Below are 26233 nucleotides of genomic sequence, written 5' to 3' on the forward strand. Positions count from 1 at the left end.
CCCTTGTTCGGTATGCAGTATTCAGGATTCATTTTGGGACATGCTCTGTTCTCCCTCCTCAGAAAATTCCCATACCGGTCCTGCAAAACCCCTCCTCCATCATGCAGAATTCCCTCCTCCCTGCTCCTAAACTTCCTCCTTCCACCCACTAAATTCTCCCTCCTTCCAAAGTCCTTGCTTCCTCCTACAGAATTTGCTTACTACATTTGACATAAAATATTAACATGTATGTCCATTAATTGTTCCATTCAGACGCTACCTGCAACACCTCGAGTTTCTTCATAACAACACTCCCTACAACTCTACCCTACCTCCTATTGCTCCATAAAACTATTCCCTTTAACACCTGCCATTGCTCCATATAACATCTCCCGATAACACCTCCTATTGATTCATATAATTGCTACCTACAGGTATATCTCCCCCTATTATTCCATATTACCCCTCCATATACCTCCCCCTATTGATCCATATAACTCCTCCTATTGCTCCATATAATTGCTCTCTATAACACACCCTATTGATCCATATAACCGCTCCCTATAACTCCTCCCTTTACCCAACATATACACACTCCCTACAACTCGTATTGCCCTATTTAACCACTCCAAATAATGCCTCCTAATACCCCATATAACTGCTACCTATAACTTCTCCTATTACTCGATATAACTGCTCCCTATAACTCCTCTTATTACTCCATAAAACTGATCCCCATAACTCCTCCTATTACTCCACATATACACAATCCCTATAACTCCTATTGTCCCACATACCAGCTCCAAATAACGCCTCCTAATTCCCCATATATCTCCTCCTATTAACAGATATAACTGCTCCCTATAACTCCTCCTATTACTCCATATAACACTCTCTATATCTCCTCCTATTACCCCATATAACCTCTCCCTTTAAGACATCCTATTGCCCATATAACCATTCCCTATAACTCCTCCTATTACCCCATATTACCGCTCCCTATAACACCTCCTATTATCCCATATAACATCTCCCTATAACTCCTGCTATTGCTTTATATAACTGTTCCCCTTACAGTATATTGCTTTATCAAATTGATTTTTATAACTTCTCCCAACACCGCATGTTGACACGAAAATAAAACACACTGATGGATGACCCAAAACGGGGCAGTAACGCTCCTCATTCTTACGGCAAAGGATCAGATTCTTGCAGGTTTAAATACAGTAAGAAAAAAAGAAGAAAGAAGTGCAGAGAAATGCCACAGTGTTGCACAATTATTTAATAAATGTAAATGAAAACCAATGGCAATAAACTCACAACGCCTGTCACAAGCCCTCCCCCCTTCCCCTCCATATTACCAACAGCTGTTATATATCACACTGCCAGTGACCACAGAGGCAACTGCAAAGTCCGACCAGCAGAGAGAGAAGGACCTGCCACATGAACCCGTGGGCACCACACTCCCCCCCACCCACAAAGTGTGAGAGCTGTTTTTACCTTGACACCTTGTGAGCTTAGTACCACTTGTTTGAACTTATTTTAATTAAATAATTGTGTTGCGTTATGGGCGTTCTCTGTAATTTCTGTCTTCCCTTTTTTTACATGTGCTGAAAGAAGAGAGGAAAACCTCAAACAGAGAGAGAGAGCTGCCCACGCCTGCAACACATCCAGGACTCTGGGACCTGCATCAGATAAGGACTCTTTCCTCACCAGGAACTTTTTCATTTCATGAACTTATTAGTTAATTAGTTACAACTCTAGAGTTTTTTACATTGAGGATTTGGCCCGCAGGTCATCTTCCATGAGTCGTTTTTTTTCTCATTGATTCACATATTTGATTAGGAATATTATCATCCTGATTTGCACACTTTATTACACACTAATTAATCAGATCACTTTTTTGTAGCGCACTTCAGAATACCCCTTTTAAAATACAGTAACACCTCTCAGTAGCAGGTACATTTGAGCAGCTGTTACAGGGTAACTGTAGATATAATGGATACATCTTTCACTAAGCAGGAAACATATATACAGGAATTTAATTCCAAAGACTACCTTGAAACATACTATTCTGCAGAAAAGGGAGTCCTGAAAAGAGAATGGTTGAACTTTGCGTTAAGAAAATTTCATGAGACCTTCACCCCAGGTAACTGTAACTTGAATAATGTCTAATTAAATTAGACAGTTTTCTTTTCATACATCACGTAATTACAGTAGATTTATCTTGCCGCTATACAGCAAGCATGTTATTAGCATATAGGCCTTTCTCTGTGTGCATTAAACAGCCTTTGGGAGACAGATTATTGTTCAGAACTGTTTATCTACTGAAATAAGTATACATTTAGCTGCAAATATACACTGTTTTAATTTTATTATTATTAATAATGTATTTCCATTTTGTCACTGTAAATAGCGCAATTATTTTTTCCAGATTTAAATACAGTTTCTATAGAAGTTTACCACTTTTGTTTTGTTAACATTCTAATTTTCAGCCTTTAGATGCAAATGTAGGTAAGCCAAGTGTGATCCAAATTGGTTTATTTATTAGAGCATTATGAGAGGACCTAAAGGACTATTGCAATTTGTGAAGGAAGCTGAATAATATGGGATAAACGGAAAAGAACTGAAAATTGGGATTTAACCCCTTCAGAGATATCTCAGCGCAATTTATTCAGTCCTCCGTGCAGACAGTAGGACCAAACGAAGGGTGGGGATTGTGTCCCCCCACCCCCAAATTCCACCCCTCCCTGAAACATTGTTGCTGTCTATTGTCTCTGCACAGGGGACTGAATAAATTGCAGTGAGATATCGCTGAAGTGGTTAAATTCATTGTTTGCAGTCATTTATTGTTTATCCTGTCTGCGGACTAAGGGGTCATTGGGTGGGCGACCACGACGGACTAGCATAGGGAACCAAAAGGACACCACAAACAAAGTATCTGAGATGTCCTGTGAGTGTGCCTAGGTAACCCTCTTTGGTTCCCTACATGTTGGATAATATGCACATGTGATTATTATATTAAGGTTGGAGATGTAAAAACCCTTGTCACTCATATTATGTTGAACCAGTAAACGAACTAACAATAACATCTGTATAACTTCCCTACATTTTGAGTTTAATTGGCCACCATGCATTTGATAAATCTAATGATTAGGTTTGATGCTTTTTGTCATGAATTAGTAAATGGAGAGAGGCAGAGAGAGAGAGATAGAGAGATAGAGAGATGGAGAGAGAGATACAGACAGATGAAGATGGAGAGAGACAGAGAAGAAATGGAGAAATACAAACAGATGGAGAGAGAGAGGGAGAGATACAGACAGATGGCGATGGAGAGGGACAGAGAGAGAGAAATGGAGAAATACAGACATGGAGAGGGAAAGAGGGAGAGATGGAGAAAAAAAGACAGAAATTAAAATGAGTATGCTGGTTCATTGAAAATAAAAGAAGACAGGAGTAGAAGTAGAAATAGAACTATGAGGATTTGATAGGTGGTGTCACGAGTGACACACCTGTGAGCATGTGAGTTGTATATGTGACAATGGTTAATGGTTAATAGATACAGTTACACCCCATTTTCCAAAACAGGAGTTGGCCCCAGATAACCTCACTGCTAGACAAACACAGAAACACAGACTGGGTCAGTGGTCTGACCAGCCATAAAACCATACATGTATTTTAAAGTTGTAACTTGTAAGAAGTACTGTAAACTGTTTGTGTCCCAGATTTTTAAAATACTGAATATTTTCATGGTATTACCATGACATGTGGTAAAAGGGTAATATGCATAGAGAGAAACGTATCCCTTTAAAAAATAAATGAACTTAGTCCCATACAGTATTAGAGCAGTTAAATGTTGCACAATATGGTTCACTCCCCTCAAGCAGATGTTAGAAGCCAAACATTCCAAAGTAGAGTATACAGAGTACAGTGAACTTGACTCATGTTTAAGTAATAATCCCCCCAGAACAAGACATTACTGGCCAAAAATGACCTGGCTGGAAGAGTTGAAGGCCCGAGGCAAAGCCGAGGGACTTTAACCCATCCAGGGCATTATTGGCCAGTAATGCCCTGTTCTGAGGGGATTATTATTATTATAGGCTAAATGCAGGCCTTTTTCATAAATAAGACACTTTTGTGTAGTTATATAGAATTTTAAAATTAAAATAAAATGTTAAATACATTAAAGCACCTCTGTATACACTTAAACTGCAGCTATCTATATCCACACACAGCTGCCCCCTCTATGTACACACACACACACACACACACACACACACACACACTGCAGGTCTACACACACACACACACACACACACACACACACACACACACACACACACAAGAGAGAGAGAGAGAGAGAGAGAGAGAGAGAGAGAGAGAGAGAGAGAGAGAGAGAGAGAGAAACTGCAGCTAAAAGCAAACTTCAGAGAGCCACTTACTTTGCAGCTACACAAGCACTTTCTCTCGCCCCTCAACTCAAAATGAATCTGTGTTCACGGAGGGAGGGGGAGGAGTTACTGCCTGCTGCTACTTCCTGACCAATCCCCTGCCCTGTCTCAGAGCTGCTCTGACAAAAGAAAAAGCTGATTGGCTGGAAATAAACACATTGGAAATAAACACATTGCAAGCTGTAAAAATTCCGGGCATTACTAAATGAATAATGCCCAGAATTTTAACCAATCAGAGAGCAGGGATTTCAATAATGCCCAGAATTGTACAGCTTTAGTCTGTAATTGTGTATAAACCGCTGTTCTAATGAGTGAGCGACTTCAAAAGACCTTTGGATGGATAGAAGTTTTTTTTATTAAAACAAAAAAAAACTGTAAAATATTCTTATTTATATTTCTGGTTATAGGGGGAGTTAAACATACTGGACACCTAACAAGCTCCTATTGAACCCCCCAAATAACCACAACATATATATAAGCATATGAGTGTCACAGAGGAGTGCTACTGAGCATGGCAATATTTATTTAAAATATAGGGGAACTTGCTTGCTTGCAGTGGTTGTGGTTGTGACAACTCTAATACACAGTGCTTTTCCTGGTAAAGTTCAGGTTAATAAAAGCTTCAATCAGACTTAGAACTTTGCAACTAATATTGACAGATTTACTATAAATCATTCTTCCTGTTATTACACAGGTTATTAAGTATTTATATAGCATCTTCCACTCAGGGGAACTTGCTTGCTTGCAGTATGGTTGTGACAACTCTAATACAGAGTGCTTTTCCTGGTAACGTACAGGTTAATAAAGCTTCAATCAGACTTAGAACTTTGCAACTAATATTGACAGATTTACTATAAATCATTCTTCCTGTTATTACACAGGTTATTAAGAATTTATATTAGCGTTAGGGACCCCTGAATTGTGGTCTGCCATGCAGTTGGCTCAGGGGCTTACAACAATTTTGGCCAAAAATGTTAAACTAAAAGACCATTTACTTAATAGATATTTATACATATATATTTAGGCACTGTACCGTGTATGAGTTTCACTGGATGTGCTAAAACTGAGCTTTGTCTGTGTTTTATGTTCTGTCTCTGTTTTTAAAAATATAGGGTGAGTTACTAAAGTCTTCTTGCTGAAGAACAGTAACAAAGTCAGAAAAAAAATCACCATATTTATTAGGGAAAAGGAATCTATCGCAAGCTACACAATTTGTCTCATTGATACTGTGCATCGGCTACAATGCTTTCATACAGGTTATCCCCAGATTTGCAGCTGTGAGAGTTTAGCAAATGACTCCCATCATGTCCTTAACCAAGATAGTGGGTATTTAAATCATGATAAGGGACATTTATGAAGCCATATTTCAAAGTCTCCCAGCTGAAAATAAACAGGGCAAAACTGGAGAACAAAATTGCACCAGATGTATCAAAGAAACAGATTTCGTAGCGTATAATTGGATGTTTTGATTTGCTCCAGTTTTTCTCACTTTTGCAGCCACAAGACTCTAATAAAGATGCAGCCACCAGTATCCGAGCACTTGCCTGGGTAAAAACTTAGGCATCCCACAGTAAATGCCTCAACATTTCTGAGAGATTCCTAATGGCCCATCGGATTAACACTGTGGGTGTCCCTGCAGTCCCATTCAGTTTGATTCAGTTTGAATGGGACTGCGGTGATGCCTCCGCTGTATTATTCAGACGAGCCATTAGGAATCTCACAGACATGTTGAGGCATTTACAGTGAGACTGCCCCAGATTTTCCAAGGCAAGTGATCTAATACTGGTGGCTGCATCTGCAAATGCCAGTTTTATTTGTGCATCAAATATCACCAACTGCTCCATGTAAGCAGTTAAAGCAGCAAAACATGTGAAATCGTAGATGTTTTTAAAATAAATCAGTTCTATAGTATTAGATAACTATTAATGCTTTTTTAAATGAGTATTAATATACTGAGCATGCTTTGATTTCTATAGTAGGCTTTAGCCCATCTCCCCAGCAGTGCAAGATCTTTGTAACACTTTCCTGTTTGTGATAATTTGTTGATAATATTCATAGCAGTTTGAGCTGTAATCTGTAGCAATAGATAATGTTACCCTAGCAATACTGTATAAGGATACAGTGTAGCTGCTGAGGCACACTGAATGAAGCATTCCTTGAAACTGAAAGGCAGCCATTTAGTTAGGCACACAATCAGGATTTTACAGATTTATAACAGAAGCACCCAAGGATTTCTATCTTAGGTTAGAATGTAGAATTATTCATGTCACATGCTTTACATAGAAAAATAAGAAAAAAATGATGAAAAAAAGGTGGGAATGTACAGGAGTATTGCTGCTTAAATACCAAATGCTGCAAACGTGGCATTTGAAAATTCAAGTTAGAGATTCTCTTTTTTGGACATTTCTTGATGCAAAAGTATCATAATAATAATTTCAAGCTGATTTGTGGAGCTTCTATTTATCCCCCACAGTATTTCTGTGGATGAGTTATTATTAGATCCCGAAATAATTTAGAAGGCAAATAACAGTGTACAGTAACAGAGCATAAAAGATAAATTATTTGGACGTGATGAAGTCGTTACGAGGAGCATTCATCTCATCTGAATATACAGAAATGTGCAAACCTTCTGTAGCCCTCTTACCCCCACCCTAAGTGAGATTGGGGTGTGTAGGTGTATCTGACTACTTCTCAGTGTGGTGCTATACCTGTTGCTCACAGGAGGGCTGAGCTTCCGCCATGGGGAACCTGGGCATTTATGCTAGGGGTACTTACTTCCAACAATGCAGCGCCTCCACCTGCGATGGCTCCCTCCCTAGGGGGAGTGTTTCCTCGCAGGACAATACCAATAATCGATACTCACACAGATATATAATAACTTGGGACTTTACTGAACATGCATGAAAATAGATCACGACAACATCATCATAACCTGTGTCCCTCTCTAGAGGAGACACTTACTGCGTCGCGCAGGACGCTTCCCAACACTAGGTGATCCCACCCAGTGTCCCGAGAATCCCCACCCAATGTCCCGCACTCTAATAGAGAACGTGGGTGACTGCGCAGTCACTAATTAATGTGTTAGGCCTGTTGGTGCACATATATATAGTGAATACCTTCCGAGCACTCCGATGCTCGGGTCCGCAACAATCTTCTAAAAGGGTCAGACGTGCGATGCATCCGTCTGATCCTATCCAGGTAATTCTCCAGGAACCCCAACGAGGGTCCCACCGCTTCACGGGAACACAACCGAATCACGGCAACACCAACCGCATCACGGGAACAGCAACCGCCGCTATATCCCTATCTCTTCCTAACGTGACAGGAACCCTAACCTAGGGCCTGTCCCTGATGAACCGCAACCTGGGGTGGCTTGGGGAAAACTCCTAGGGCCTGCGGGGTAATAACCTGCCCCACTCCCCTAACTCATCCCAGTCCTGACACTCACTGAACCACTAGCTCCTAACTCACTTATCCTAACGCGCCTGCAAACTTCGTAACGCGTACAGCAACTTGCTGCACACTAGCACTATGCCTTCTTGTCAGGCCTCACAGCACTGCCAGCCATGATCCTGACAAGACAGCACACACACACGCCCTAAGGGCAGCGTCCCTATCTGGGCCGTCCCTCAACACTTACCCACTAACCTGGTGGGGAGTTGGGGCCTTACTTGGGATGTGGGGACCTTACTCGATGCAGGAGCTGCATATGCTCTCTGCACCCTTCCTTCCCTCACAGCTCCCCAGCTCCAACTGCCGTTCTCTGCGCGCGAAATGTATCTTATTGCTCCCTCTGGAGATCCTTGGCCCTTATTGGCCACACGGAGGCACCTGATGTGCTTGCCCCTAAGCCTCATGGGAGTTGTAGTCCCGTGGAGGCTGCAAATACATTGGGGCCGCGTGCGCGCCTTCCCTGCGCCTGCGCGAACTACCAATGGCCGTCGCAACCTCTCCTGAACAGTCCCTGCCCTCGCGCGACTCTCTAGGCTCTGTCCTGCGCATGCGCGACCTCTCTGGAGCTCTCCTGCCTCCTGGCTATTCCTGCGCATGCGCGAGCTGTTGCGCAATGGCGGCGCCCTGTACCCTGAGCCGCCGGGGCCTCGGCAACGCGATCGCGGCCCTAACAACGGCCGCTCGCGTCCCCGGCAACCGGACGCATCAGGGAACAGCGCGCGACTCCCCGCTCTGGCCCCCACCCTTGGAAGTAGCCGACGGGCCCGGCGCTGGCTCCGACGGCACTCGCGACCGCACTGCTCCAAGGGAGGGGGGTCTCAAGGAGCTGCAGGAGCTCCAGGCTACACTTCCATACTATCCTTATTAGAACGCAGAACGGTAGGGTTATTGAGAACTGATATACATTTGAATGGCCCACGAGAGGAGTGTTTTATACTGTATATTTTATTTGTATGATTAACTTTCCAGATGTCCCACTGCTCCCATGTAGATGCCGTATAGCTGATCCTCACATGTAGTAGTAGAAGTAGTATTTCTTTATTTATATAGCACCATAAATATACATAGCGCTTCACAGTAGTAATACATGTTGTAATCATAGAAATAATAAATAATATAAATAACAGGTCATGGGAAGAAGTGCTTCAGACATAAGAGTAAAATTAAGGAAGAGGAGTCCCTGCTCCGAGGAGCTTACAATCTAATTGGTAGGTAGGAGAACGTATAGAGAGCGTAGGAGGGAATTCTAGTAAGTGCGTCTGCAGCGGGCCAAGCTTTATGTATCATGTGTATGTACATGCGGAGAGTAGACATGGCAGGTCGTAGGGAACTTCATTGAGGTGATGTGTCAAAAAATAATGTTTTATGTATCTTTCATTTGCATTTGCATTTGCATATTGCAGTTAAGACAACATATGGTTTATTGGTGGGCTCAATGCTTAGGATATTGATTATCTGCATATAAAGTAAGCAGCAATACTACATCCCTTCCCCCATTATTTGTCTTATTTTTTTCTTGTTTGTATCTATAAACATGTGGCAATGTATAATTCTACATTCTTACCTAAACAGGCAATCGTTTGGTGCTCGTGTGATAAATCTGTCAAAATCCTGATTGTGTGACTAACAGAATAGAATGGCAAATCCAGTCAGTGAAACTCAGCAGCTACAATGTATCCTTGTAGTATTAAGGTAACATTATTTATTGTTACAGTATTAGCTCAAACTGCTGAGAATATTGGCAACAAATTATCACAAACAGGAAAGTGTTGCAAAGATCTTGCACTGCTGGAGAGGTGGGCTTAAACCTGCTATAGAAATCGAATGTATGCTTTAAAACTAGTTTAAACTGACATTAAGAGTTGAATAATAATAAAAAATACAGTATTATATAATATTACCAAACAGATTTATATCTAAATAACCCCCATTTAATATGTCACATGTTTTGCTGCTTTAATGTACATTATTGGAAAATGTTATGAGTATTATTTATTGATCTGCTGAATAGCTCTTTGTTCTTCTTTATAATCCTTTTATAAGGTGGTGTTGAAGGAGACACTCTGATTGATATCGGTGCTGGGCCAACCATCTACCCACTCCTGTCAGCTTGTGAAGTGTTTAAGAACATCATTAGTTCTGATTTTCTTGCACAAAACCGTGCTGAGGTGCAGAAATGGCTGAAGAAAGATCCAGATGCTTTCGACTGGAGTCCAGTGGCCAAATTTGTTTGTGAACTGGAAGGTAACAGGTATGGAAATTATAATGTCCTCAACACGGTGCTCGTCTCAAAACAGGAAGGCGGAACCACAGCGATAAGATATAGGATCACAGACTAGAACCTAGAGACAGAGTCCTGAATGAGTATAGTAATGTCGGGTTCACAGGTTGAGGTCAAGGCAGATGGCAGAGAATCAGAGTCAGGGTCACAGGCTGACAGAGGTCAAACGCTGCTGCTGCCATGTTCCAGAGCCTTGTCAACCAACTCAGTACTGACTGGAAGCAGAAGTATGGGGTCTCTCAAATGGAGGTCTACAATCTCAGCACAGAGCATGAGGTCTCTCATAAGTTGGTCTGCAATTTCACCATAGGGCTTGAGACCCTTCGGAAGGAGGTCCGCAGACTCATCACATACTGCACCGACACACTTTATTCGAGCAAATACCCAGTATGTACCTGGCAGATACCTGGAATGCGCCGCTCCTCACCTCTGACAAGCCCCGTTGCGTTTGCCTTCCCAGCCTGGGTTCATGCCTGGCTGACGGGCGGCTGATCTGTTAAATGATAATGATTATGATTTAATAGGCTGCAATGCTTCGCGTGTCTACCAGATGGCATAAATTCATGAATTGTAATGCAGTATATATATATATACTGTGCAGTATTGCAGCCAGCGGGAATAAAATGCTTCAATCCCTGCTTGGAAAATAACCCAATGCACTCAGGCAGAAAACAGTCACAAACCTCAATACACCCGGGTATACCCGAATTCGTGGGACTAGCCGAGCTCGAATAAAGTATGTCGCCAGTGTAGCTTGGGGTCTCTCATAAGGAGGTGGGCACTCTCAGCACAGAGATTGAGGTCTCTCAGGAGGATGGCAATCTCAGCACAGGTAAAGGGAGAGAGCAATGAAACCAGCGCTAATGCAATAATATAAAACTGTGACAATATAAGTGGCAGAGGTGAATACAATAAACTTAAAGTAGGGGCTGCCTAGGAGAAATAAGGTTAACACAGACCAATACAGACATTAGATACAAATAACCAGTGCCTCCAAAATAAAAATATATAAATCCAAACAAATGTAAAGTCCAATACGAATGGCAGGCAATCCTGAGGGGAATCTTCAATGAAGCCTCATAGAAGGACACACAAACATGTAGGACAAAAACAAAAAAAGACAAGAGAAAAAGATCATAGTGCAACTCAAATAACAAAACAAAAATCTAAAAACAAAACACTGAAAAGATTGGCAAAAGGATAAATTACAAATTTAATGCAATTAAATAAAATATTAATAAAACAACAAACACATGTCCGTTGGGCTAAAGACGCTAATGAAGCTATATCATCCGGTAGGGGTAAAATTAGAATCCTACTTACAGCAAAGCTGAAAGAAAAAGACCCATAGAACAACTGTCCTGGAAGTCAGACCGGAGCCTCTGCAAGAAGATGGAACAGCACGACCTCCGAAGCTCCACACTGCCGGGACGATCACTGCTGCCACACACGCAGACCTTCAAGGTAAGTGAGAGGTGCCACAGGAAGGAACCAAAACTCCACGCTGCTGGGAGAATCGCCGACGCCGTACACACAGACCCACAGGTCGTGTGATGTGCTGGTGATGTCACACTGCAGCGCGAGGGCAGGGGGAGCGCCTGGACAGGCAGTGGAGCTCAGAGAGCTGAGAGGCAGGTCTGAAAGGGACAGCGTGCAGATGGGGAGGAGACGAGAAATGTCAGGAGCCAAGGAAAAACCACCCTACGCGTTTCGTGACGGAAGTCACTTCATCAGGGGCATGATAGGAATGAAAACATGTAGGCATATATATACCATAACACTAATTGGAACCAATAACTGGAATAATAGCATAATCATGTAAAAAGCAATACAAGTCAATCTTAACAGTGATGAACAACATAAAACTAATATACATACAGACATATGTGAAAATAATAAAAACTAATACAAACTATAACAAGACAATGATAAACAATAAAATTGAGACTTCAAAGATCCCATCAGGGCTTGACAAACCCTATCTTTAAAGACACAGTGTACAAAAATAAATGTAATAAAAACTCTGAACATATTAAATCTGTGAATGGAATATACAAAATACTAGCACTGCCAGTACCAACAAACAACTAGAAGGAATAAATGTTTGAATATAAGGCACATATTATTCGAAATGTGTAATTATTAATTACTTAACCAAGAAAGCTTAGAGGTCAAAATCGATGTTAAGACCATTGGGAGATAACGTTTTTAGTTCATATATCCAATATGACTCACGTTTACTGATATCATTGATTTTATCTCCTCCTCTCCAATTGCCCGAATATATTTCAATTGCTTGACATTTAAGACCTTTAGGGTTTTGCTGGTGATGGATTAAAAAATGATGTGATACACTGTGTGTAGTTAACCCTTTCCTAATATTGTACACATGTTTGTAAATGCGTCTCTGATAGGACCTCCCCATACAGCCAACATATTGTAGCCCACAGGGGCACTGTAATAGGTAGATAACAAACACAAAGTGGCAGTCAATATAGGAACGAATATTATATGACCGACCAGTCACATTAGAAATAAAAGTAGCTTGATTGGAACTATATTTACAGGCTATACAATTTGTACAGATGAAAAAACCTTTTTGACGAAGCTCTACACCTGATGTCTTATTCAAATTAGGGCAGCTTGGGGCCAGCCTAGATTGTAGATTGGAGGCTTTTTTCAAAAGACAATTGAAGGTTTAGGGGGAAGGATTTGTGCCAAAGTCGGATCTCTCAAAAGAATTGGCCAATGTTTATATAAAACCCGCCTAATATCGGGTGCCATGGAGTTGTATTGTGTGATGAAAGACACAGTATTTTTCAAACTAGGATCAACCCTATCCTTTTTGTATTCCAAAAGGTCAGCTCTCTCAATATCCTGTACTTGTAACAGGGTACGGGAGAGCAACTCCTCAGGGTATTGTCTACTCAAAATTGTATTTTTAAGTTCACTCGCCTGAGATGTAAACACCAAATCACTTGAGCAGTTGCACCTCAGGCGAATGAACTGGCCTTTAGGAATATTGCGCAACCACTGAGGTTTGTGTTGGCTATTAGCCAACATATAATTGTTGGCCTGCACAGACTTAAAATATTTTTTAGTGTGTATACAGTTATCTGTAGAATTGATATTTAAGTCCAAAAAATCGATTGAACTGGAATCAAAATGGCAAGGGAATTTAAGATTCATCTGATTATTATTAAGATGAGAAATAAACTAATTTAATGAGTCAATGCTGCCGTTCCACACAAACAAAATGTCATCTATGTAGCGAACCAGACAATATAAGAGAAATGCTGCACACCTCAAAAAGAAAAATAATGATACAATAATTATGGACAATCTCTCCTTACAAAACTACTTCAACTCATTGACGTTTGAGGGCTTCCTTGCATGGACAGCTCACTTAAGGTCCTGCCACACATTTCAATGGGGTTTAGGTCCGGACTTTGGACTAGGCCATTCTAAGACGCTGAATTTCTGCAGCCATTGTTATGTGGTTCTGCTTGTATGTTTAGGATAATTATGGAAAGAGAAAACCCGGGCGCTACCTGTATGTATAATAAGTACGGGATAAAGGTATAATAACAACCTTAGAAGTTCATAAGGTATCCCTCCGCTTCTTTGTCTCCTCCTGTGACTCAAACAACCCCAAAAAAGGATCTACCAAGGATCCTTAGAAAAAAAGGGAAACAAGAGAGAGAGATGGGGAGCACAGATGGAAGGGTGAAATGGAACAAAATATGGTTCAGGTGTGTTAAGCCCTGAAGCAATGACAATGGTGTTTTAAAGCGTGTATTAACTCTTAACACTCACACGGCCTTGTGCAAATGCTGTCGCATCAAGGTATCTTTAGGTCTTCTCCTCTCTGTCTTGTGGAGTCTTTCTTCACTCTCCATCTGCGAACTTCTTCTCCTACTTCTTTGATGTGGTATCACCCTCGGGATAAACGAATGAACAAATGAGCAGAATACATTAACAGTTTAAAAATGTCCCACCATATTATGCTTTGGACTACGATTTGGAGACTGCAGGAGGAGCAACAAAGATACCATTCCAAGTGTGTGCTCACACCTGGCCGTGTGAGTATTAGTTCTCTGTGTTAAACCTCCATTACTTATTTTTTGTTTTAAGTAGAGACCTTCTAACTCTATTGGAGACGCTGAACCGTTTCCTGGAGCCTAAAGAAGCCTCCCCAAAGAGTGCACTCACACCTGCCCGTGTGAGTGTTTATAGTGCATTTTAGCCCTGTTTTTATTCCTTGGGACATTTTTAAACTGTTAATGTATTCTTCTCATTTGTTCATTCAATGAAGGCACAACATCCCAAATTATCACACTCCAACAACCATGCTTAACTGTTGGGATAAGGTTCTTCTCTTCGAATGCAGTGTTTGGTATTCGCTAAATATAATGTTTCTCATTGAGGCCAAAAGGTTCTACCTTTGACTTGTCTGTCCAAAGAACATTGTTCTAGAAGTTTTGTCGATCATCTACGTGCTCTTCGGCGAACTTCAGTTTGCAGCAATGTTCTTTTTAAGAGCAGTGGTTTCCTCCTGGCTATCATTCAATGAACACCATTCTTGTTCAATCTTTTTTTGATAGTTGAGTCATGAACACTCACATTTGCCAAAGCGAGAGTCGCCTGCAGATTATTGGATGTTACTCTTTGGTTCTTTGTGAGTTCCTGGATGATTTGCCAGTTTGTTCTTGGAGAGAGATTTTTAGGATGACCACTCCTCTGTAAAGTGGTCTTGAGCTTTCTCCATTTGTCTGACAGTGGATTGATGGAGCCCCAAATTCTGGAAATTGGGCTTGTAACCCTTTTCGAGACTGATGAGCATCAAAAACTGCATTACAGAGGTGAGAGATTAATTTTGATCATGGCATGACGTATTTCCATACACCAGTTAGGTGAAGACTAAATACACAAAGTTTCTGATCTTTATAAAGTGTTGGACCTCCCAAACTGACACCTGAAGTTATACTTAATTAACTAAACATCTGATTGTAATATATACTCATTGTTTGTCTAATTCATAGATAATTTTGTTTAAAAAGTCATGGAATAGGTTCATATAAACGCTCTTGGATATTTAAGAAAAGACTGGTTTTGATTCAAGAACATTATAATGGAAAAACAATGGAATTTCCATAATAATCATTGGGGTTCAAAAACTTTGTCTTGCCACTGTATATGTGCATGAAGCAGTCCTGAAAATAAGGTGTGAACATATTCGTACAATGTTCCAGTCATATTGAAAAGAAAACTTCATGGAGGTGATAGAAACTGATACATTTTTGTGTCCAGCATTCTATGTCGCTTTTCAGTACTTGTATACACATAGCGCTGACCTGCCTCCAGAAAATGCTGTAGTACTTTTGAGAACCGAAATAAAAAACCTACCAGTTTTTCCGTGATATCTGTGAAATGTATTGTCTGGATAAAAAGCTTGTGGAGGGCTGTGAAACATGTACAAGCTTTAAAGATAATATTTATCATATCCTAGGGAAGGAAGAAAAAGATGTACTGTAGCTGTTACTTAAAAAGGAGGCTGAGAGTGGATTTGAAAATGTGCATCTCATAGAAAGATACAAAGAAGACTTCTTCAGGATTAGGACCCTTTCTAAAGGAGGAGCTTGAGAGGAGTGCACTTAGCAAGTGTAAGGAAGCTGTTTGCATCCAAAAAGGGTAGAACAGTATGAGATTTAATGTATCCAGAATAAATACCTGAGAAGAACTGAAGAGCGTCAGTAGCCTTCTGGAATGAAAACCTGTGAGCTGAGGAACACAAAACTGAAAGATGAATTTAAGACCATTTGGAAGAATACAGCAGCGGCAGCTTTTATTCTTACAAATAACCGGTTTGTCCCTGGCTGGTTCCTGGAATGCCACGCTGTTCACCCGGAGCATGCCGCGTTCCCAGCCAGGGTCATGCCCGTACGACGCGCGGTTGATGTGTTAATTGATAATGGTTCAGGATTTACTAGGCTGCAATGCTTCCCGTGTCCGACCAGATGGCATAAATTCATGAATTGTAATGCAGTATATATATATATATATATATATATATATATATATATTGTATAACAACAACCCCTATAACCCCTAACATACAGTACTGTACACATACAGTACTGTATATGCACATCAATGATACTATAGGCCGGCAGGGGCGAGATGTGTTTGCAGCTGAGAGAGATCCGCTGCTCTCTCTGCGCAAACATTGGCACATTAAAAATTATTTCAAATACATTTTTATTCATATTGTAGATGTGCAGGGGGTCTCCGGAGCTGAACCGCGTTGGTTTCAGGTCCGGGGACCCCCTGCTCCCCGAGATACAGGCCCCTTTATGAGGTGCCGGTATCCCTCTGCATTTAAAAGGTCCTGATCACGTGACCGCGGCACGTAAACCAAGTAGAGGGATACCGGAACCCCCTAAAGGGGCCTGTATCTCGGGGAGCAGGGGGTCCCCGGACCTAAAACCAAAACGTTTCTGCTCCGGAGACCCTCTGCACATCTACAGTATGAATAAAACACACACATCAATACAGAATCGTTCTTTACCTTTGCGGCTATGTGCTATGGTAATGAAGCAGCATTTCTGTATTTTAATAATATTGTACAGTGAGCAGGGGGTTCCCTGAGCCAGAAATTAATGCTCAGGGGACCCCCTGCTCCTGCACAATATTATTAAAAATACAGTAATGCTGCTTCATTACCATAGCAGATAGCCGTTAAGGCAATGAAGGGGTTAACCCACCGTGCCTGCTTTATTGTGGGTAGCGGGGGTGGGTGAAGGGGGTATTTGGCCCTTGGTGTGAGTTTAGTACTTGCGGGGGGGGGGGGTGTTGCGGGTGCACTTAACCCCTTCACGGCCATAGCAATTAATACCGCTACGGTCATGAAGGGGTTAACCCTTCCCGCTACCCCCCCCCGCAAGCCCTAAACAACTGTCGTTGGGGCTAATACCCCCTTCACCCACCCCGCTACCTAAATAAAAAAAATTCACACACAGCAGCCGCCCAAAAAATAAATAAATAAATCTAAATAAATAAATAAATACATGAATAGAAATAAATACATTTAAAATACATTTTTATTGGCTCTAGTATACCATGTGACAGACGCTTGGGGGGAGAAAGGATGTGACGTCATTGAAAGCTTGTTACATGGTACTAGAGCCAATCAGAGCGTGGGAACTCCATCCCTACTCTGATTGGCTGTAGTACGTCACATCCTTTTTCCCCCCAAGCCTCTGTCACATGGTATACTAGAGCCAATCAGAGTAGGGATGGAGTTCCCACACTCTGATTGGCTACCATAACATGTGAGGGCGGCCATGTGTCTTTTAATGACGTCATCTTAAAGGCAATTGAAGCAAAGCCATTCTGATTGGCTGTGCTTTCATTGCCTTTAAGTGACGTCATCATTTTTATTTTTATCGGCCAAAACACATGGTTTTCACGGCCCAATCAGGGCCGTGGGAACCATATGATGAAAATGTGATGTCATAGGCCTTTAAAAGCCTATGTCGTCTCATTTTGAAGCCAGACGCCGCGGAGGAAGGACCTCCGGAGAAGAAAGAAGAACAGGGAGTGGCCGAAGATGGAAAGAAGACCCTGCCTCGCCCAGAAGAAGATTGAAGAAAGAAGAATACAGATGAAGATGGATTACAAATAGAAGACCCGTGGATTGATTTGGATTTTTAGTTTAATGTTTATTTTTTTGTATGGTTTATTATTTTATGGGTTCCTGTTCATGGATTGGTTCGTGAGTAAGCTGCGCAACGGGAGTCGGTGGGGGCAAGTAATGGTAAGTGAACTAAAGAAATGTATTTTATTTAACTTGTTAATTTTTTTAAAAGCTTTTTTAAAACGTGTATTTTTTTTTTTGTGGTATATCATTTCTTGGCACTGTATGTATGTATGTATATATGTCTAGAGAGATATATACATACAGGGTAAGAAATGATGTTATTTTAAAAGCTTGATTTGATGTGTTTTAAATTAATTTGTCTATGCTGCTATGCTTTATTGTGAGTTTAAAGTATTTTAAAATTAGATAGATGTAATTGTTGATATTGTATTGTGTGTTTGAGGGAGGTGAGGGCTAGCCTTGGTTTTAAAGTTTGTATTCTGGTTGGTACTTATATTTTTTCACATGCTAAATTGTTCTGCTCCAGGCGTGAATTAGTTAATTGTTTCATTGTTCGAGATGGACTGTCAATTGTTTAGGGATGTAAATAATGATTGCTAATTGATTTTTGTTTACTTGATTGGTTAAAATAGTTGACTTGTTTGGAGTACAGTATTTGTATTTAGCTTGCAATGATATTGTTAACATTCATTTGCAGAATGTATATGGTGCATAGATTTTATGCATCATTTATACAATGTAAATGCAATGTATTGATTGGAATGTGAAGTGTTTCATTGGCATTTGATGATTTAGATTGTAAGATCAGTTAGGATTAGTAAAGGAAATTCATTGTAATGTAGTGTGTCTGTATGGAGAAGTGTTATTTGTAGGACAGTATGGTTTTGATAACCCTTCTATATTTATTTGTATATTGGTTCATCATGTGTGTGTATATAATGTATATATATATATATATATATATATATATATATATATATATATATATATATATATATATACTGTATATATAGTTGCATGATGAGGCCACTGTACAAATTCATGGGTGAAGGGTGGGTATCGGGCCAGTGTGGCTTAACCCCTTAATTACCTTTGAGGTTATTATCTGATAAGGTGTTTAAGGGGTTAATTGATATCTGAATGTAATTGCAATGTATTGGCTTTTTATTGGCTATGTATTTTGTGGGCAAGACAAGGATGTTGCTGGCGACGGACACTTCGTATTGATGAGGTCAGTAGTACTTTATTTATTTTAATATGCTAGTTAATGTTTTTAATAATGGGCAATTAATCTATTATCCATATCTGGATAATAGTTATTTTGCACATTATTGTACTGTAGGTGTTTGGGGGGAGGGTGTATGTATTGAATGTATAGGCGAGGTTTATTTTTTTTACATTCAGGGTTTGTTCTGTGGTTCCGCGTGGGACCTCTGGAGACCACCTGTGGTTTCCTCGGGTATCCCACGGGTATCAGGCTGGTGGTTCCACGGGTGACACATGCGGGGATGAAGTGGTGGCCTCACATCTGTGGGGGCACCACCGACCCGTAGTCTGCGGGGTTGAAGCTGTGTGGTCCCACTTCTGTGGGGGCACCGCCGACCCGTAGGTGCGGGGATGATGATGTGTGGTCCCACTTCTGTGGGGGCACCACAGACCCGTAGTGAGCACCCGTGAGTTCTCCAGACCCCCATGGGAACCACCCGAGGCCCCGCAGACACCTGTGGGTCTGACCCGGGGCTCCCAGACATCCTTGGGCCTACCGTGGGGGCCCAATTGTGGCCCACGGTGACCCAAAGAGACCACCTGGGGGCCATGGTGGTGGCAGGATCCACCAGCAGGCCTCCAGAACCTGTTTAAAAAGGGCTGCTGGTACCCTGTAGGTCTGTCCAGGTGCCCCGCCAGCCCACCGGGGACTCGTGTGGGGCTGCGTTATGAACCCTGTATGTAAAAGAATAAATCATGTATTTATGGGGGGCACAGGGGGTGGGTAATGTATTTAATAAATAGAATGATGTTTATTGTGGGTCACTGTGTTGTTTTTATTGTGGGTACTGGGGGTGTGGGGGGGTGTTTCCCCAACGGTATGTGGGTAGGCCTCCATTGTGGGTACTGGGTGAGGGTGGTTAGGCCTCACGGGGGGGGGTTAATGTGGGAGTGTATGTAGGCATCCCGAGTGGTGGGTGAGGGTGGGTAAACCCCTTAATGACTGTAGCGGTTAATAACCGCTATGGTGATTAAGGGGTTAGGGGACATTACTTTGTATGTTTTAATTTTTGTCTCTGTTTTGCAGCAGTGGAGGGGGCATGTGCAGGTGGGTAGTGGGTAGTGGGTGTGGGTGTGGTTATTTACATGGGATACCCCTCCCCCTCCCCCCATTTACATACAGTACATTGCACTCACAGAAACACAGACAGGGAGATTTAACCGACACAATAGGGGGAGGGGGGCTTAAATGATTACAGTCAAAGCAGGGAATCTTAGCAGACACAATAGGGGGAGGTTTTTTTACATAGATTACAGTCAAGGCAGGGAAGTTTAACACACACAATAGGGGGAGGGTTTTTTACATAGATTAGTCAATGCATGGAAGTTTAACACACACAATAGGGGGATGGGGTGTTACACAGATTACAGTCAAGGCAGGGAGGTTTAACACACACATTAAAAATATGTATTAATGTATTTATTGTTTATTCTGCCTTAACCCTTCATTGCCTTAGCAAATATCAGCTATGGTAATGAAGCAGCATTTCTGTATTTTTAATAATATTGTGCAGGAGCAGGGGGTCCCCTGAGCATTAATTTCTGGCTCAGGGAACCCCCTGCTCACTGTACAATATTATTAAAATACAGAAATGCTGCTTCATTACCATAGCACATAGCCGCAAAGGTAAAGAACGATTCTTTATTGATGTGTGTGTTTTATTCATACTGTAGATGTGCAGAGGGTCTCCGGAGCAGAAACGCTTTTTGTTTTAGGTCTGGGGACCCCCTGCTCCCCGAGATACAGGCCCCTTTAGGGGATGCAGGTATCATCTGCTTGGTTTACAGGCCGCGGTCACGTGATCGGGACCTTGAAATGCAGAGGGATACCGGCACCTCATAAAGGGGGCTGTATCTCGGGGAGCAGGGGGTCCCCAGACCTGAAACTAATGCGGTTCAGCTCCGGAAACCCCCTGCACATCTACACTATGAATAAAAATGTATTTTAAATGTATTTATTTCTATTCATGTATTTATTTATTTAGATTTATTTATTTATTTTTTGGGCGGCTGCTGTGTGTGAGATATTTTTATTGTGGGTAGTTGGGGTGAGTGAAGGGGGTATTAGCCCCAACGGTGGTTGTTTAGGGCTTGCGGGGGGGGGGGTAGCGGTAGGGGTTAACCCCTTCATGACCGTAGCGGTATTAACTGCTACGGTCGTGAAGGGGTTAAGTGCACCCGCAACCCCCCCGCAAGTACTAAACTCACACCAAGTGCCAAATACCCCCTTCACCCACCCCGCTACCCACAATAAAGCGGGCACGGTGGGTTAACCCCTTCATTGCCTTAGCGGCTATCAGCTATGGTAATGAAGCAGCATTTCTGTATTTTTAATAATATTGTGCAGGAGCAGGGGGTCCCCTGAGCATTAATTTCTGGCTCAGGGAACCCCCAGCTTACTGTATAATATTATTAAAATACAGAAATGCTGCTTCGTTACCATAGCACATAGCCGCTAAGGTAAGGAACGGGTGTTTATTTATATATGTGTTTTATTTATACTGTACTGCTGCGGCCGAGTTTATTCGAGCATTTGCCCGTTCTCGGCCGCAGCAGTAACCTGGCGCGCGCCGGAGGGTGCCGGGCGCGCGCCGAAGCTGTGGAAGAGCGCCCTCCGATCGGGGCTTTCTCCCTCCCGCTGCCGGGTCCGCCGGGTTCCCCGGAACCCCCTGCCACCGTCCCCCACATCGCGGGACACCAGGGCTCCCACGGGGAGCCCTGGACGCGCGTGCAGGGGGCGCAGGTTCCCGATGACGCGTGACTGCGCGTCGATGACGCGCGGCACGCCGAGGGAGTGCGGCTAGCACGCCGGGGCATCCCCCGGCTTGCGGTGCTAGCCGTGCTTCAATAAAACGTGTCGCCAGTGTACATGTGCAGAGTGTCACGGGAGACTCCTGTGGCAGGTAGGATCTCGGTGGCCGGAACAGCAGGAGCGTAGTAGGGGTCACAAGCATAGATCAGAGGCAGGTGGCAGATAGCAAAGTCAGGTAACAAGCAGGGGTCCGAGGCAGGCGGCAGGTAGCGAAGTCAGGTAACAAGCAGAGGTCGGCAACGAGGAGACTGGAACAGGACAGGCAAGCAGGGACAGGTCTGGGAGCAGGGACTAAGAACGGTAACAAACAGGGACAAGCCAGATTACCAGCAATGGCCTTACTGCGAACAGACTCAAATACAGGAACAGATCAGGATCAGAGGCATGTGCATAGGAGCCTTACTTGAAACAGAGGCAAGGGAGGAACAGGAATGGGAGGTTTATATAGGCAGGCTGGGAGGTGGAGCACAGGTGCAGAGGTGTCAGGTATCAGAGTCTGGAATGTTCCTTAGTTTAGCAGCAGCAATCCCGGTGGACAAGTATAGGTACTGCAGGCTAGAACAAGACATTGAGAGTGGCAGCAGTCCCGGTGGCCAAGCATGGGTAAGCCGGCTAGAGAATATGACACAGAGGGTCTCCGGAGCAGAAACGTTTTGGTTTTAGGTCCGGGGACCCCCTGCTTCCCGAGATACAGGCCTCTTTAGGGGGTGCCGGTATCCCTCTGCTTTGTTTACATGCCGCGGTCACGTGATCGGGACCTTGAAATGCAGAGGGATACCGGCACCTCATAAAGGGACCTGTATCTCGGGGAGCAGGGGGTCCCCGGACCTGAAACCAATGCGGTTCAGCTCCCGAGACCCCCTGCACATCTACACTATGAATAAAAATTTATTTTAAATAATTTTTAATGTGCCGATGTTTGCGCAGAGAGATCAGCGGTTCTCTCTTTGCTGCAAACACATCTCGCCAGGGGACGGCCTATAGTATCATTGATGTGCATATACAGTACTGTATGTGTATGTTAGGGGTTATAGGGGTTGTTGTTATACAATATATACTGTATATATACAGTATATACTGCATTACAATTCATGAATTTCTCGGCTTCAAAGACAACAGCTCGCAAACGCCCCCATGCGTTTTTACACGGCATTGCAGTATTGCAGCCAGCGGGAATAAAATGCTTAAATCACGGGCGCGAAATAACGCAATACACCCCGGGAGAAAACGACACTAAACCGCACATCACCGGGATATTCCGAAATTCGCAGAGTTAGCCAAGTAAGAATAAAGTTGGTCGCCACTGTACATTGTCAGGTTTACAGACCGGTCATTTAAACAATCACAATATCAGTCAAGAAATTCTACAGCAACTGAAAAGGAAATGAACAATGAAGGACGTTCTATAAATTAGACATAAACTAGGAGAAAAAAGGTTTAGGGAATTACGGGAAAAAACTTTTAGATGAATATGAAGTATTTTGAGCACTTGTTGCCCAATTAAATTCAACAAAATATATGTTAGCCAAGGATATTATTATAATGAGATACAGGATCATGGTTTCTCGTTGTTAGATACAGTAGATGCAGTGATTATCTTTCAAAGGAGCGTTATGATGGAACTTGCTGCCAGGAATTGCTTTGTGTGATCAAATAAAACGCAGGATGAAATAGGCTGAAAAGGGTCACATATCAACTTTGTTTCAGTTGGTCATTAAGCTTTTATTATTGAAGAAATAACTGAAATGTTTTAGATGATGCATGATAAGTTTATCCTAGAGAATGACCCCTGACATAGTAATGTGTTTGTTTTACTAGAAAGAACACGTAATTACCACGGTTCAGGTAACAATTCCGCAAAAAATGTTGTGTATATATAAGGTGAAGTAGAAATTATTTTTCTGTGGTTGAAAACAGGCTAGGGGCAAAAACAAGCATACTGCACCGACACACTTTATTCGAGCAAATACCCAGTATGTACCTGGCAGATACCTGGAATGCGCCGCTCCTCACCTCTGACAAGCCCCGTTGCATTTGCCTTCCCAGCCTGGGTTCATGCCTGGCTGACGGGCGGCTGATCTGTTAAATGATAATGATTAGGATTTAATAGGCTGCAATGCTTCGCGTGTCTACCAGATGGCATAAATTCATGAATTGTAATGCAGTTTATATATATATACTGTGCAGTATTGCAGCCAGCGGGAATAAAATGCTTCAATCCCTGCCTGGAAAATACCTCAATGCACTCGGGCAGAAAACAGTCACAAACCTCAATACACCCGGGTATACCCGAATTCGTGGGACTAGCCGAGCTCGAATAAAGTGTGTCGCCAGTGTATGCTCACTTTTATCCAGGGTCACTCACGCCACTAAGTCTTAGCTGGGGGCAGGATACAGAATGTGACAGCCCCAGGGAGATGTTCTGTGTAAATGGGTTTGAGGATAAAGTATGTGACAGCCCAAGGGAGATGTTCTGTGTAAATGGGTGGGGAGGACACAGTATGCGACAACCCCAGAAAGAAGTTCTGGGTAAATGGGGGGGGGGAAGGACACAGTGTGACAGCCCCAGAGAGATGTCCTGTGTAAATGGGTATATCACTAAGTGTCAGCCCTCTCAGCCCGGCGGCTGATGTCAGGAGAGGGAGAGCCTGAATTGGCAAAGTAAAAGTGGTTGCCTATTCTTACTTCTGTACATGACCATAACATCCCTTTGCAGTGAAGGATCTATTAATCAATCCATAGCTTTATAGGTATATAAAGTAAGCAATAACATGCCTTTAATGATTATTTGTTTTGACAGTGAGAACTGGAAGAAAAGGGAAGATAAGCTCCGTAGAACCGTGAAACAAGTCCTAAAGTGTGATGTCTTGAAAAGTAACCCATTTGAGCCTGAAGTCCTGCCACCAGTAGATTGCGTGCTCAGCTGCCTCTGTTTGGAAGGTCCCTGCAAGGATATCGAGTCTTATTGCAACACCCTGAAACATTTCTATTACCTGATCAAGCCCGGTGGTCACTTAATCATTCTGAGTGTACTAAATTCTTCTTTTTACTTCGTTGGCCAAAAGTGTTTTTCTTCCATGAACTTAACGAAGGAAGACCTGAAATTGGCTTTTAAAGGGGCTGGTTATGAAATTGAGAAACTGGATGTACTTCCACGTGAAGACCTGTCAGCTTTGAAAATGTGTGATTATGATAGTTATTACTTTGTGCATGCCCGTAAACCACACAATCTGTAAGCCCCTCACCCATCAATTCTATAAGCTCGTTAAAATGCAGGTGTTAGGTGAGCAAAATTAAAAAGGGAAATTTAGTAGCTTATCAATAAAATTATCAAAATTAGCGAAATGTTGGATATGTTGAATATGTTGGCCATACCATCCATTTGCTTACACATATGCTGACACTTTATAATCAGTGCTAAGTCTTAGGTCATCTTAAGTCCCACTGATTGTATGTAAGGTGCTAAGAATTTCCACCCCTTAGTAATTTTGGGGAATTGTTGGGTTTTAATGTAGATAACCAAAAAGGGGGGAATCACCGCTCAAACCAAATATCTTATGCGCATAACTGCGCCAAACAGGGTACTTAGATACAATGTCTGATCGAAGAAGATCAGAATCGATCCCAGAAAATTGCACTCAACCTGATAAAGTGTAATGTCAAAACCTATAATAGGTATGATATACACAATAGTTTGTAGACTACAGTAGAATAAATAGAAAGATTGGTCAGAATAACTACCTCTCAGGGAGAATATAACAAGACCAGTCTTCCTATTTATCCTACTGTAGTCTACAAACTATTGTGTGTATCATACCTATTATAGGTTTTGACATTACACTTTATCAGGTTGAGTGCAATTTTCCGGGATCGATTCTGATCTTCTTCAATCAGACATTGTATCTGGGTTTTAATGTATATTGATGTATTAAGCAATGTTGCAGCCTCTCCAGCACTAAAAACATACAGTAAGGGGAATATTTAATAATTGGTGCAAAGCTATTAAACACTACATGAACCTGTAAGACACCATGGGGTCTATGCACTAAGCAGCGGAAAATTACATTCGCCAGGGGTTTGAATTTGCCATGTTTTTGGTGTGTTGCCCTCGCTGTATGCAGGAAGGGCCGAATCCCTGGCGAATCAATTCGCCACCACCATTTGATAAGATGGCGAGTAACCGGTGGCGAGACAGTCTGCCTGGCGAGAAGCCGTCCCCTGCCGAGATGTGTCTGCAGCAGAGAGAGATCCGCCGCTCTCTCTGCGCAAACATCGGCATATTAAAAATTATTTTAAAAACAATTTTATTCATGTGTACATGTGCAGGGGGT

General features: G+C 42.4%; 1 protein-coding gene across 1 annotated transcript; it reads left to right on the forward strand.

The window, feature by feature from the left end:
• Positions 1-1377: 1377 nt before the first annotated feature.
• LOC142496945 (nicotinamide N-methyltransferase-like) lies at positions 1378-25522 on the forward strand. Its single transcript, XM_075604067.1, has 4 exons — positions 1378-1490; positions 1597-2128; positions 9927-10134; positions 24703-25522. Exons 2-4 carry the CDS (start codon positions 1978-1980, stop codon positions 25136-25138), a joined length of 795 nt encoding a protein of 264 aa, XP_075460182.1. The 5' UTR covers positions 1378-1490; positions 1597-1977; the 3' UTR covers positions 25139-25522.
• Positions 25523-26233: the final 711 nt, after the last annotated feature.

This window comes from Ascaphus truei, chromosome 6 (genome assembly GCF_040206685.1).
Source record: "Ascaphus truei isolate aAscTru1 chromosome 6, aAscTru1.hap1, whole genome shotgun sequence".
Lineage (NCBI taxonomy): Eukaryota > Metazoa > Chordata > Amphibia > Anura > Ascaphidae > Ascaphus > Ascaphus truei.